At 39.6% G+C, this 14,429-nt stretch overlaps 1 protein-coding gene across 6 annotated transcripts in view; it reads left to right on the top strand.

The window, feature by feature from the left end:
- Positions 1-9,041, top strand: part of NISCH (nischarin) — a 29,865-nt gene extending 20,824 nt beyond the window's left edge. For 3 of the 6 annotated variants that reach the window (XM_061347017.1, XM_061347016.1, XM_061347018.1), the window contains 8 exons: positions 130-251; positions 1,104-1,159; positions 1,617-2,933; positions 3,320-3,494; positions 4,592-4,745; positions 5,336-5,464; positions 6,343-6,504; positions 7,667-9,041. In XM_061347017.1, the coding sequence (XP_061203001.1) occupies positions 130-251; positions 1,104-1,159; positions 1,617-2,933; positions 3,320-3,494; positions 4,592-4,745; positions 5,336-5,464; positions 6,343-6,504; positions 7,667-8,295 (2,744 nt within the window). In that variant the 3' untranslated portion in view covers positions 8,296-9,041. Of the gene's footprint in view, positions 1-129; positions 252-1,103; positions 1,160-1,616; positions 2,934-3,319; positions 3,495-4,591; positions 4,746-5,335; positions 5,465-6,342; positions 6,505-7,666 lie in introns of those variants that run through there. The other 3 variants (XR_009724518.1, XM_061347019.1, XM_061347020.1) reach the window with 3 other exon arrangements.
- The last annotated feature ends 5,388 nt before the right edge of the window (positions 9,042-14,429 follow it).

Raw genomic sequence — 14,429 nt, 5'->3', positions numbered from 1 at the left:
TTTAGTTTTAATGGTTTATGATCCAATCTTGATTATATAATTTTAATTCCACTTGTTTGGCAGATAGTATTAGACATTCATTTTGGTTTTATTTCAGTGATTTTAAGAGCTCTTTATATTTTTTTCTAGAAATAATTTGTGAAGAAACAGTCCTAGCCAGCAGTTTTTTGCAGTCCAGTGGTTCGACTCCTACAGACCATACAGTTCCCCACAGATGCTTTGAAATACCAGACTCCAGGTGTAAAAATCAGGTAATTGCCATACTTGTGTTATTTTATGGTATTTTTGAGTGTTTTTGCGAGGTTATTTCTGATGTTAAACTTGTTATCATAGTAATCCATAGCAAAGTTGGGGTTTTGATTCTCAGAGCTGCTGTAATGGAGAAGGTAACCACAAATTTGAGTCAAGTCCATCTTGTAGGTTAAATGCATAATCCAAGTTTACCAGAGTTGCAGTGAATTGCTGTCATGATGTCATGACACTGAGTTGCTTACACAGTATTGGTATCACATCATTTAATATCCACTTAGGTACCAAGTGTAAGACTTACTTGTATCTTACTACATCAAGTTTTTGGAAGATGATTCTCTGGCTAGTAGAGTGGAAGAACCTTTTCCCTGTCAATAGGTAACAATTTGTTGTCTTCAGACTTTTGCAATCTGACAACTTCTGCATTGTGATTTCATTTGTTGTATTGGAAGCACTCTTCATATGTGTGACTTCAAGGAATAAGACAGCAAGCCTTGAGAATCTCTTCCTTTGCTACCAGTGTTGTTGGTCTTTGTCAAATGTCTTTACCTTTTTACTTCACTTTGCATTACTTCAGTAAAAACTGGGTATGCTAAAATGTTTGAGTTGCAGATTGGATCTGTTCTCAAGTCAGTAGCAAAGTTCATTCTGCCTTAATTGAATGCTGTACCTGAAGTAAACAGTGTTTCAGGGTCAAAGGATAGCTGCCTGTGGATACAGCAGTAGGACTTTGTGGTGAGTTGGCTGGCTTTAAAAAGCAGGAGCCATCATTAACTTGACTTTTCAAGTGTGCTGAAGTCTGACAGCTGCTGTAAGTACTTGATAGCTTCCAGATGATTTCTTCTTTTCCTTAGGCACCTGCCTCTCTACTTGATTCAAGCAAAGAGTATGGAAGTGGTCATCATATGTGGTAAGCTAGATACACAAGTTCTGGTTTAAATCCTTGTTAGCTTTTGGGTAATAACAGTGGATGCTGCATTTTTAAACCTGGCCTTTAAGGCAGAACAGTCTCTCTCACTGTATGCTGCCCCTGTTTGGGTTTCTTCAAAATAATTTTCATGGAGTAAAGTGTTCTTAACTGTTGAACCCTGTGATGCAGTTGGTAGTTTAAAAAACAGCAATATTTGTATTGTACAGTCCTTTAATTCATAAAGACATGCTTACTGGGGATGGGAAATGGAAGGTGAACTAAACGTTTTGGGTTTTGCTTTCTATAGAGCTGCATGCTACCAGTTTATGGAATTACACTGATTTAACTGTAGTAACAAGAGTGAACCTCAAAGTTCTGAAAAGCAGCACCATAAATCATAGGTAGCTATGACTGTCTTTAAATTCCAGCTTGACTTACTGTGGCTTCTCTTTTGAAGCTTGGATCACTCAGAGGAAGAACACTGTCCGGTGCCTGACCCCTGCAACACCATCATCTTGCCTTTTAATTGTATGTCATATACTGCCACAAATGAAGATTTTATCCAGCACCTTTCTGCCTTGATAGTGCAGACTGTGCAGAGATCACCCCCTTCCTTTACAGAGAATAAAGGAAGCCCTCCGGGTGATTCTGGAACCACAGACAAAGAAGATGGATATTTTGAAATGGGACTTCATGAAGGAGATGAGACTTTTGAGTTCAACACGAATTCAGACACTCGGTCATCTGACAACGTAGTAGTGGAGCATGTTGACATAGTCAAGATTCTCTGGAGTTTTTCTATTCACATTCATAAAGGACTCAGGCAGTTTGCTTCCTGTTTGGTTTTGACTGATGATATGCTAGCTGTGTTTGAGATCCCTCATCAGGAATTGAGAGGAAATTGCCAGCACATTCCTTCTGCCTTGAAATTAACACTGTGCTTTCCTTATACGGATCTAACAGAATTTGGCTTTCTTCTGCCAGAAATCTGTTTAACACTGAAGCTGAAAAACAGTGACAACTACTTGTTCGTTGTTTCAGACTCCCAGAATCTTCAAGATTTTTATTCCTGTTTACACACACATTGCTCTCAACACTACACACCAGTGTTACCAAGCTCCACATTGTACTGTGGTAAAGCAAACCTCCAAGAGTTTCTGTCTCAGCTTATGGAATTGAATTGCATTTCAGCAGAAGATGTTGAAATAAAAGGTCATTTCCCAACATACCTTGTTTATGGGAATAAAACCAATCTTCAGAAAATCTTGCATCAACCGGAGTCAGCTGCCAATAGCAAAGAATGGTCAAAAAATGTTTTGTGTTCTGCACTTTATTCTTCAGTGTATAAATCTTCTGACCATGGCCCCTGTGTGGTCCATCCATGTTGGATATTTCTAACACCCCAGCACTTGTATATAGTAAAGGTGGATTTTGGTTTACTGCCAGGTAAATGGATAGGCACAGAAGAGCTGGGAAGTGCATTTAAGTTGAATAGGATTCCGTTAGCATCACTTGTGTTGCATCCGACTCATGGTTCCATCCAGCAGAAGGGTTCATTTTTGGATGGGCATGTACTGGAGTTGCTTGTTGGATACAGATTTGTTACAGCAGTGTTTGTTCTACCTCATGAGAAATTTCACTTCCTAAGAATCTACAGTCTTTTAAGGACACTCCTGCAGGATGTTAAGACTATTATTATTTTCAAAACTTCAAGCAAATCAGATGCTGTAAGAAACCATGTTGTGGAGGCAAACAGACATGGTCAGTCAGCAAGGTAACAATGCCCTTAAAAGGTCTGTTGTACAGTGCTGAAGTTAATGTGGTCTAGCCAGTGTGTTTACAGTTGTCATCATAATTGATCTTGGCCTGTAGCACTGATAAAGTACTCTTTCATTCTGCTAATCTATAGTATGTATGAATGGTTATCCCAGTCTGTACCAACATAAAATGTCTTGCAGAAGGAGACTTCCTATTTCATTTGCTTGCAGACTGAGGTCATGGCAGATTGACAGCTATGCTCAGTTTACTTTAAATGATTTTGAAGTAAACTGTTACGTGTAGAAGTTGCCTAATTCCTGAATGAAATATAAAGTATTTTTGTAGGAGAAAAGCTGTGTATTTCCTTAAATTTTGATGATGTGTTTCCTGGATCTCTTCTAGCTTTTGCAAGCCTCATCTGTCGCTGTCATCTTTATATCCATCTGAACTTCTTATGCAGAAGATAACAGAAGATAACCAGATTCCTGTTCACCTTCATGTTTCTGTGTCTCTACAGTATGTGGCTGGGCTGAAAGGCAATGCCCTAGTCGAGTTTTTCCATGGCAATATTGCAGAGGTATTGTGCCTAGCCCAGATGTGTAAGAAGATGCCTTGTGGCCTGTTGGTACTAGACAGTGTTTTAAAAAACTTTCCTGATGAGACTTAAAAGAAATAGTTAGGCTTTACAAAACCTGGAAGCTTTTTGGTCAAAAGGCTGCCTGCTATTCCATTTTTGGCAGATTTTGCCTTCAGGAACCTTGATGCAGAACAGGAGAGTGGGTTATTGTATGTCTTGATATAGTTACTCCAAGAATGTCCCTCTTTTTTTCTTTAAACTGGCAAAAGGAAAGAAAACTGGAGTGGGATTATTTTGTGATGGTATCTGGCTAATTCAATAAGGGCTCTGATTCCTTTGTGTAATATGGGTGCTTGAATATAACACATGCATGACTGTAGGTACTCCAGAAACATGGGCAAATAAACTTAGTTTCTGAGAAAGATTTATAATCTGTATGGGGAACATCAAATTTAAAAGTACAAATGTTGCCTAAAATTCATGTGGCTTTGAGTGATAAATCATTGTGGAACGAGTAGAAAAGTCAGTTGAAATGCTTATTGAGAAATACTTTTTATTCAATTACCATCACTTCCAAATATAAGTAAGCACAAGTTAAGTTGTGCTTCTCTTTTTACACCAGGAGAAGTTGATAAAGCAGGCAGATGACTCATCTGAGAATTCACAATAGGCTCATCAAGCTGGGAAGGGGCCTAATTGGAACAGCAGCTGTAGTGGCAAGCTGTGCTTCTGGGTGTCTCCTAAGGGTCTTTGAACCCAGCCCCTCAATAGCATCTGAAGGCAACAGACTTGTTGAGGCTTGGGTGGAGCTGCTTAGCTGTTGACGAAAATTTCATCTGTAGCATCTGTTCTAGAAAGTTTTGTACACTACATGTCTGTTTTCTAGTTTTCATCAGAAAACAAAGAATAAGTATATCAGAATTATTTTTCTGTTGTGGTCCAAGCACAAGACACTTTCAAGTAGACAGATACTTGACTATAGCATGTTCAGATTCTGAAACTCTTTTTCCAGTAGTCTGAAGTTGCTTCTAGGATGACGAAACTATCCAAAATATCAAAGTATGTACATAACTTATAACATACAGTTTATATCTTAGGTGGAGAATGAAGAGTTGAGACATCTCATGTGGTCTTCAGTTCTGTTTTACAAGACTCCCAATGTGGAAGTGATGGCTTGTGTGCTTCTCTCAACAAAAGCTGTTTACTTTCTCTTGGATGACTCTTTTATTCATGCTGATGAGTGCCAGTCAGGTAAAAAACTATTCTAACCCTTTAGTAAGATGACCAATTTAATCCCTTACTCTGTGTTTGTCTTCAGTTTCAGTACCAGGTTTGGTCAATATTCTTACTTGGCCCTCGTATTTGAGGGAGGGAGTGGCACAGTTGGCTGTGTGTAGAATACTTGCATAAGGCTTTTAGGTTCAAAAACCAGGGTTTTCAGTCATGGCTTCTCAAAATAGGCCTTTCCATGTGCTGTTGTTTCCATGGCTTTCTCAGATTTAATTTTGTAGTCCCTAGCAACACCTAGGCAGCTAAAGACCCTTTCATAACCAAAATGGTCAGTGAAGGATAATGAAGCTCATGGTGTGCATTCAATTAGTGGAAGTGGTTTGTTAATTCACCTGCTGATTTAAATGTGATGTGACATGTACTTCAAGAAATGCTGCTAACAAGATTTATTTGTATTGTTTGCTTGAGAAATTAGTTGCTGTTCCCACTTTCTTCCAAATTTCTTCCTTGGTGTATTATACAGGTGTAAGATTTTAATATAAAAAATTATGCTTATGGAAAGGAAGAATATTTTTTCTTTGGACTCTTTATCATATATCCTTTATCAACAGATTTTTGGAAGAAAGAAGACTCAGATTGTGAAAATAGTTCTTTCCACCTCTCTTGCTGCTTTGTGCTGAAACTTAATGACTTGCAGTCAGTAAATGTTGGCCTGTTCGACCAATACTTCAGAATTACTGGTGAGTACATGTTGTACTTTAAATTTTTCTAGTTCTATTTGGTCTCTTTAGCCTTACCTTAGATGCATTCCTGTCTTTATTAGTGAAGAGTATATTTTATTTTTCTTTGAAGAAATCAAGTTAATGTAACAATGGTGCTGTACCTGTAGCTGATACACTGTCTTGCAACATCTTAATGGGAAATTTAATATCAAAGGATTAATTGGTGCCACAAGTGATCCTAAAAATTCACTTAGTGACACATCAGAAGGGAAACCTAAAGACTTTCTTGTTCTGAGGCTTTGGCTTGCAATAAGGAGTGAAATCAAAGTACTGTCTGTGTTGCAAAATGTGTACTTGATAGATTTATTTATTTATTTATTCTTTGCAAGTGAGGCCTTAAAGTTTACAGAAGGTAATGATGTCAACTTCAAATTTAATGTAAGTAACGTGGGTGAAGTTTCTGGGCTGATGCCCAGAAGCGTGTGAGCCATACACTGCTGTGTTCTAAAACGTCTTCTGATTGCATTGAGTGTTTTGGGGGTGAAATGTCCCTTGTGGAAATTATTTGAAGTGACTTTATATGTAACAAAGAAAACTGAGGGCAGTTTTTTTTCTGCAAGATAAATTGTAATCATAAAAAAAGGTTGAATCCCCACAGCAGTAGTTGAACAGTTAAATTCTAAGTGTACATTATAATTTCTCATTATTTAAAATATTTTCTTTCTGTTTTTTGAGGGATTTGTAAGGATTCTATTTTCCAAAGATGTGAAAGCTTTCAGAATAATGCATATTTTCAGGAGAAATAATACTTTTCTGTTGACAGTTGCATGTTGGTTGAAGAAATGATAATGCCATTTACAGATATGTGAGTGATTTACATTCTGTCTTTTCTTCAGGACATTCTGCAGATCATATAGTCACGTGCCTGACAAGAGACAGTTACAACACTCACACCTTCATACAGCAGCTTATGGCAGTTCTGTCCTTGCTTGCACGCACACCTTCACCTGAACCAGTAGATAAAGACTTCTACTCCGAATTTGGGAGTAAAAACACAGGTAGGTAGTCTTTTCAATATGTCATGAGTTACTTAGGTATCATACTTGGGGCATTATCTAAAGTGTACTGATGACAAACTCTTGAGGGAAATTTATTCATCAGTTGTTTCCCATTTAATACTTTAACAAGACTCTTGACTTTAATTCTTACATGTTCCTTATCTAAACAGAATTGTTACATACAAAGTCTTGCACATATGAAATTAGTGATGGATTCTTGAGTCCAGCAGAAACAGCACTTCCAGTACGGTATTTTAGGGTGTACATTAGTGTAGCTCTACTGCATGTTTCAGCCTAACCTGTAAAGTCATCAAAGAACAGTGAAGGTAACAAAGACTGAAGGTTACTTTTCTTTGTTTGGTCAAATAAAAGAATCCTGTCATCCTGTGGGAATGTGGTGGAAACTAAGCTTTTTTTAAGGCATCAGGTTTAATTTCACTATCAGGTGAAATTGTTTTCTTAGAATTCTGAATCTAGTTGAAGGCATGAAATAAAATGGCATTTTCCTGAAGAATGACAGTTATTGTAACTGTGCTGAGAATCTCTGTAAGCTCAGAAGGTGCAAGGTTTAATGGGAAGGCATCTCTCATTAGACCAGTTTTGTGAAAAAAGCTGGCATGCTTCCTTAAAGCTTTGCTATGTTGTATTTCACCACTTTTAGGGAGTAAGGGACTGTGTCACCTTCTGCCCTTCCAGAATGCATGAAAATCAGAATAATTTTCCTTTTTTGGTTCAGTTTCTGTCTTTCCTCTCTGCTTAAAAGAAGCAGGGATTTTGTTTGTGTTCTGTGATCTAATAATGCTTTCAGTGTTCTCAGAACTGGAGAGTGGGAAGGAGGCAGAGGAGGTCAGATGGTGGGGAGGTGGATCATCTCTGAGAATCCAGCTGTACTTATTTGGATCCTCTTCTGCCAACTCTCTGAACTAGTTGTGTGGCTAGAAATTTGCAGAAAAGTATGTTGGCAATGCAAGAGAAGACTCCAGTAAGGATCTGTAATCCAAATACAATTATTCCAATATTGTATATAAGTAAAACTGTATATGAATAGATCCAAACCTTGAATTCTTCCAGCTGCAGCCAACCATCAAAGGTTAGTTGCAGATGGTAATATATTAAGAAACTATTTTAGAGTGCTAAATATAAAAATGTATGTTTCTTGCAGGAAAAATGGACAATTATGAACTGATTCACTCTAGCAGAGTGAAATTTATTTATCCAAATGAAGAGGAAATTGGGGACCTTGCTTTTCTAGTGGCAGAGAAGATGGATAGTTTGACTAATCTTCAGTCCCTCAACATCCTTCTGTATGTGTTGGCATTTCAAGTAAATCATGTTGAAGGATCTGCCCAAAATGCTAGTTTGCTTCAACCTAAAACACTTATATTAACCAGCTCCGATCTGTTTCTCTTTGATGAAGATTATGTCAGTTACCCACTGCCTGAATTTGCTAAGGAACCGCCAAAGAGAGATAAGTATCAACTTGCAGATGGAAGACGAATCCGGGATTTAGATAGGGTGCTTATGGGTTATCAGACATATCCACAGGCCCTTACGTTTGTGTTTGATGATGTTCAGAATCAGGATCTGATGCAGAATTTAACACTGGATCACTTTGGAGAAACTCATAGTGTCCCAAAGGGAAATCCTAACCAAGAAGGCAGCAGGAGCAGAGAGATCCAGTGGTGCATCTTTATCCCAAGTGCAGAAAGCAGGGAGAAATTAATTTCATTGCTTGCAAGACAATGGGAGATCTTGTGTGGTAGGGAATTGCCTTTGGAACTCACTGGCTAGTTATTGCACAGGTAAATGGTTTTGAGATAAAGCACAGTGTTTAAATAGCACCCGTTAAGTTCTGTATTTTAATAAGGACGTGACCTGGACTCCCTTGCTCCCTAGTGCAGTGAACATTTAATAGTACATAGAAATATTCTGACATGTTAACTGGGACTGAACTTCTTATAAAGTCTATTTTTTATGCAATAGTATATAATAAAAAAAATAATCATGACACATCCTGGGAAACTGTATGGAAAAATTAAGGAGTCAACACTAGATATGCTCTCTAGGGCTGTAAAGGTTTCTGCTATTTTTCTGTATATATCAGTCTTGCTGTTCTATACAAATTCTCATGTGTAAATAAAGGTAAATGCTTGTGTATGTTCAAGTGCAATGTTCTTTGTATGAGAAGTATTTTGGGTATTCTGCTCTAATGCTTATTATTTAATGATCTTACAGTTTTACATACGTTTTTCTTTGAGGCCAAATGTGATTATTTGCTGCCAATCATGAACTTAGGAAAATTTGAGCCAAAAGCAGGTAACAGATTTTCATATGGCATTTTCATTGGAGTTTTTTCCTTATCCAAGGATAAAGAGGAATTACCTGTTTAAAAGGTCCAATTAGTATTGTCTTGAAAGTGGAAATACCCAACATGGGTGTATAAGCATTCTGTCAGCAAATAATGAATTTGTATCTCTGAACACAAAGTCTTTCTTTTGCCTATCTTGTCAATACAAATAAAGTGTAATTTGACAGTTTTCTTTTGGCCTTGTCTTTATCTTGTAAACACAAAATAAATTCAAATAACCATACGGCAGTTCAGCAGCACATGCTGTGTTCCTAGAGTGTATTGTAAAGTATGAAATATGCAGCAAGATGAAAGAAGAAAATAGCTTATTCTACTATAGCAAGTTTTTACTGGTCCAGAAATAGAGCTGAGTCATGGAAACTGAGGATCTGCAGCTTCTAAATACAATTTAAGGAGGTTATATTTCAAGTACTTTTGCTTCTTTGTCAGATATTAGGGCTTTGCTTTCCAAGCTGTCATCCGAGTTGGCAAGTTTCAAGCCTAACTTACGAAGTCTTGTATGTCATCAAAGGACAGTGAAGGTAACAAAGTCTGAAGGTTATTTGTCCTTGCTTGGTCAAATAAAAGCATTCTGTCACAGAGTTATCATGCCCAACAAGTTTAGTCTCCTCTGTGATAGTAAAGTCCTTAGTATTATGAATACTGTGACTTTGAAAAAGACTGTTCTATATCCCCTGGGAATAAGAAGGGAGGAAGCAGGTTTGATACGTATGTGCCAGAGGATGTTGCTTAAAACTGATGCTCCTTAGGAAAACACATGGAAGAAGTTATGATGGAAGAGACTTCTGGAGGTCCAGCAGTCAAACTCCAAAGAGATTACTCAGGGCCTGGTCCAAACAAGTTTTGAATTTTCCCCAAGAAGGGCAAGTCCACAGTGGAGCTGGAAATCTGGTAGTTCTGTGGACTATTTTACATGCTGATGTGGAGCTGGGCTGTGCTCCAGGTGCAAGGAATAGTGCAGTCAGTGCAAAGGCGACAGACACAGGCAGCCAAATTGTACTGCAGGATGCAGTGGAGTTCCCTAAGCAACCAAAGAGGTGAAAAGCGTTACTTGAGTGCTTCTCTGCTCACACTTCTGCAGAGGAAAACTATCCCCTTTCAAGAGTAGACCAAACTGAACTATTCAGGTACTCTCAGGGACTAAGGTAGGCTGTTGGGGTGAAATAAATTTTCCTGTATTTTAGAGGTTGTGTGTTCCCTGAAAACTTAAGGATGCTTACATTCATTTAAGCTTAATCTTCACTAGGTAGAAAAAACCCGAATTTCTAAAATAAAAAAATCTAGGGAAAATATAATTAAAAGCTTAGGTCTTCATTCTTTCTGATGTAAACTTTTTAATCACTTGTAATTCTTGTAGGTAACACTTAGGAGGAGCCTGTGGCAACTTGAATAGTCTGATATGCAAAGCATTTGAAAATTTACCAGATAAGCAGATCACTCACAATGTGGCTTATGGTTTAAGTGAATGCAGAGGGAATCTGTACTGAGTGCTTTGGAACTGCATGGGATTTGAGGCAACATGAATAGATCTGCATGTCTCTTGTACCTAGGGGTTTATACTTCTGGGTAACCTAACCTTGCTTCCATCTTTTTTATAAGGCCTATTCTGGGGGATGACCTGTGCATTAGTCAGACCAGAGTTCTCTTTCCAAGCATCTTTTGTAAAGCCCAACTGGTCAGATTTATTTTAATACATTAATGCATATCATAGAATCTTGTATTAGAATAAGCAAGGATAATCCCCTCCTGTTACACAGTTTGAGCAGCCAAGGTTTCCTTTCAGATCTTACTGCAGCAAGAACACAGCTGGGATTAAACTTGAAATTCTTTGAAGTCCACAGCTGTTTCAAACATTAAATCTGTCCCTTTAGATCAGATTATTAATCCAGGGCAAAGGTACGATTTCCCCTTGAGTTGTTGGTAAGCTCTGATCGCATTTGAAGATGAACAAAATGTTCAGTAATTCATTAGATACGCATGACAGTATTCTTCCAGTTATTCTCCCATTAAGTATCTCAGCTGCAGTGCTACCAGGATTGTGTATTTTCAGGGCATCTTTTTCGGATAAATAATCTCTCACACCCTGGTGTGGGCGATGTGAAGTTTCTGCTCTGACCCCTCAGCTCTGTTTAATGTTGCTCTTTACAAAATAAACCCCAACAAACCCAGACCGAGAAATCCTCCACACATCTGATACCCTCCGTGCTCTTCTGCCCATGTTAAAATCTGCTGGAGCTACAATGATTTGGGTGCGGATTTCTGTTCATTTAAGTGCAATATTAAGGTGAAAGATTCTCCTTACTGTCATTCCTCAGCACGAGCCTGTTGTCTAATTCTGATGCAATCCTTTGTTTCTATGTAAAGGGATTTATTTGAAGAGTTTTCCTTCGCCCTATCTTTCTGAATTAGCCGATGGTTTCAGTTCATAAAGGCTTCTGAGAGCTTTCCACAATCACTTTCTAGAGAAAGTTCTGTGAAACAGATTGGTTTGTAAGTGGTTGCGGTCACACGAGACAGTCTTGATTTCTTCCTTCCTTTTTGCAGGAGCGCTATGGAGCCTGCAGGTGTATTTTTCTTTAGTGATCTTTCATGCAGAAATCTTTTATGGTTTCCAACCCTATTTAACATTAGGACAACATCTGAGTAGCTAAAAGTGCATGTAGGCAAGTGGGGATAGTTGCCTGATAAAGGTATCTGCTGAACCACAGTGTGGCTTTGCAGCTGGTGTAGATGTGTCACCCTTGGAAGATCCCGTCATTATTTACGTTCAGTGACATCTGCTGAAGATCTGGCCAAAAGCTTTAAAACTTCCCTTTTATTACAACTGGAAAATCGCATATGAGTTTCATTGGAAGGAAAGTAAATGGGGTGCTGACCTGACCCGAGCTAAACTGCTTTCTGTGTAAGAAAACATGCTGGTGTGACCTGCGTCCTGCCTGGCCTCTGTTCATTCCTGTGCTGCTCTTACAGCACTCTGATCTGCCTGGCTGTGGAGGGACTGAGTGGTGGTGTATTTGCATCAGCCTCCTGACATGTTCTCCCGTTCTTGTCAGCTTTGATAAGGAGTTTCTTTTTTAACTGAGTTAAAACAAAATGCTGCTGCTTCTCACTTGAATGTACTAAATGTAGCTGGAGAAGCAGCAGTGCAAGGAAAAGCATGAGGTGTGGTTCAGATTGCAGACTTCTGTTTCTTGCTGTCTACCTGATTTTGAAGGGCAGTTAGTAATTTGGAAAGCTAGAAATTGGTGTGGAAAAAAGGGGTATATGAAACTCACTAGACCAAAAATGTGCTAAAGACACTAGCCAAAGCTAGAAAAAAACCCCAACACCTGAATAGGTGCATAAAGAGTAATAGCCGGCGTTGGTAAGGTGGGCACAAAGCCCTTGTGCTTCAGTCTTTAAGAAGGGGTAACAAGAACTCACATCATCTCTAAAATGATGGGATAGTGGAATCCAAACTCCTATCTCTATTATGCCATTCTCAGACAGGCACATTATACACCCTTTCTATCCCTTATAATGGTATGTGAAGGATAAGCAGCATCACCATGGGCAAGCAAAGCACACTGCCTCTTTGATCATGCTGGTGTGAGAGGGTGCTGGGTTTAATAGCTCAGCCTCATCAAAAGACTTTTACTCAGACTTCATATTCAATATGTGTTGGGAGTTTAGTGCCTGACTGTCCCAGAGCAAGGCCAACTGCTTAATAGATGGGAAAGGTACAAAAATAAAACCAAGAGATGGGACATACGTAGCTGGCTTGCACTGCAGGAGCGTGTGTAAAGGAGCTGGCAGTCAATAGCAATGAACAGGCCAGGACTTCCAGCATTTATGTACTGACATTTGTACTGTTGCCCTTCGAGGTTTTGACCTAACAGGATGTGAGCAGCTGTGATAATTTCTTCCTGACTGACATGGCAACGCTGTGCTCAGGCAGCTCTACCTGTCTGCTTGGACCATTGCATGTGTGTGTGTGTGTGTGAGAGAGAGATAAGCGAACTCCTCTTTACTTCCCGTGTGACCCTTCTGCTTTTTTGCTTTGTCAGCGAACTTTAATAAAATTCCTGCACTTTCCAGTTTGCCAAGATGAAAAAAAAAGGCAAAAAAATCAGGATTGTACCCTAGTCTCTTCACCAAGAGCCTCGGGAGTAGGTTCAGTAAGAGTGCTACAGCTGGCCCTCTTCCTACACACAAGCATTTGTCTGTTGAATCCTTTGGTAGTACCTCTTCAGACTCGTAGCCTTCTTACACACTCACAGTTCAGAGCAAAGAGACTTCATGTTCCATCCCAGCTTACTGAGAAGAGTGGAACGAGAGTCCATGTCTCGCTGTGGGTGTAACCAACTGGTGAGCTCCAGCAGCAGCCCTGTGCTCTGTATGGCAAATCCTTCCTCCTGCCTCTAATTTCTGTAAAGCTCCCTTAAACAAAAGGTTTCAATAGCAGGAAGTTGCCGAAGCTTGCCAGGGCTGCATGCATCACAGAGGAGGGCTGGTGACCCAGCGGTTTAACTGCGGTGTCTGACACAGGCATGGAGGCTGGAGGCAGTCGTATCTGTATCCTTTGCCTTTACCCAGGCTACTCTTTTTTCCCCCATGGAACAGGCTGGGTAGTTTTTTGCCAGCAGTTTCTCAGCTCTGAATGTTAATGTGTGCGCAGAAAAACAAAAGCCAGGTCTTAGACAAGTTATTTCAGAGGACCCAGTGAGAACCCTGATTACCCAGGGAACCATCAATGCATAAAGTAAAAACAGCAAGTGAGGCAAAAGTCCTGAGCAGTGCTGCTTGCCAGTGATCTGCTGATGATCTGAGACTGAGACTACAAGGCAAATCATGAGTGTTTTGTAGAAGCAGTCTGTGTCAGGGCCAGAAGCTGAAGATGATGATTCCGAGACCCTCACATGCAGATGTGTGACCTCAACTGCTAAACCAGCTGCCTCCTGTGGAATGGGCAGAGGAGATACTTGGCTGATAAGTCAACCACTGTGCTTTCCAGAACAAGCCCCCGTGCTAAGGCACATTGGCAGACAGCTGACAGCAACTACTGTATGTTTTAAAACTGGATTTGCACAACCCTGTTAAATCAGATATTGGCTAGGATGTGAATGAAAATCCTTCTCCCCTGCCTCCACGGGGCTGTTCGCATGCTCTGTGATTAGATCCTTACAAGTCTTGCCTATAAATTTTCCTTTTGATGAAGGCTTTTCCCCCCCCCAGTTTTCCTGTCTTACATATTCCTATAATTGCTAATGACATAGCAAGTCCCACGGCTTCATTCTTAATGCACTACTGGGTATTTCCTGTGTAAATTCTGGACTGTTTAGAAGGGAAAAGATGTTGAGCTCTCTGTCAGATCTCAGGATCTTTTTCTGTGGGACGTTAGAAGATCTAACTGCTCTGTGCAGATGTCTCTATATGGGCTGGTCTCATGCAGACGGGAGTGAGGGCACTGGGGTTTTTTATTTATTGACAGTTTTGAAGGGTGTTGGACAAAGCAGAGCCACCAAAAAAATCAATCCAAGGCATTTGGTCTCTAAGTCACAAGACTTTTATTGATGCC

This window comes from Neopsephotus bourkii, unplaced genomic scaffold (genome assembly GCF_033783945.1).
Source record: "Neopsephotus bourkii isolate Nb327-2 ecotype Australia unplaced genomic scaffold, CSIRO-AGI_Nbou_v1 NB_284, whole genome shotgun sequence".
Classification (NCBI taxonomy): Eukaryota; Metazoa; Chordata; class Aves; order Psittaciformes; family Psittacidae; genus Neopsephotus; species Neopsephotus bourkii.
This window is presented reverse-complemented; position numbering and strand designations above follow the sequence as displayed.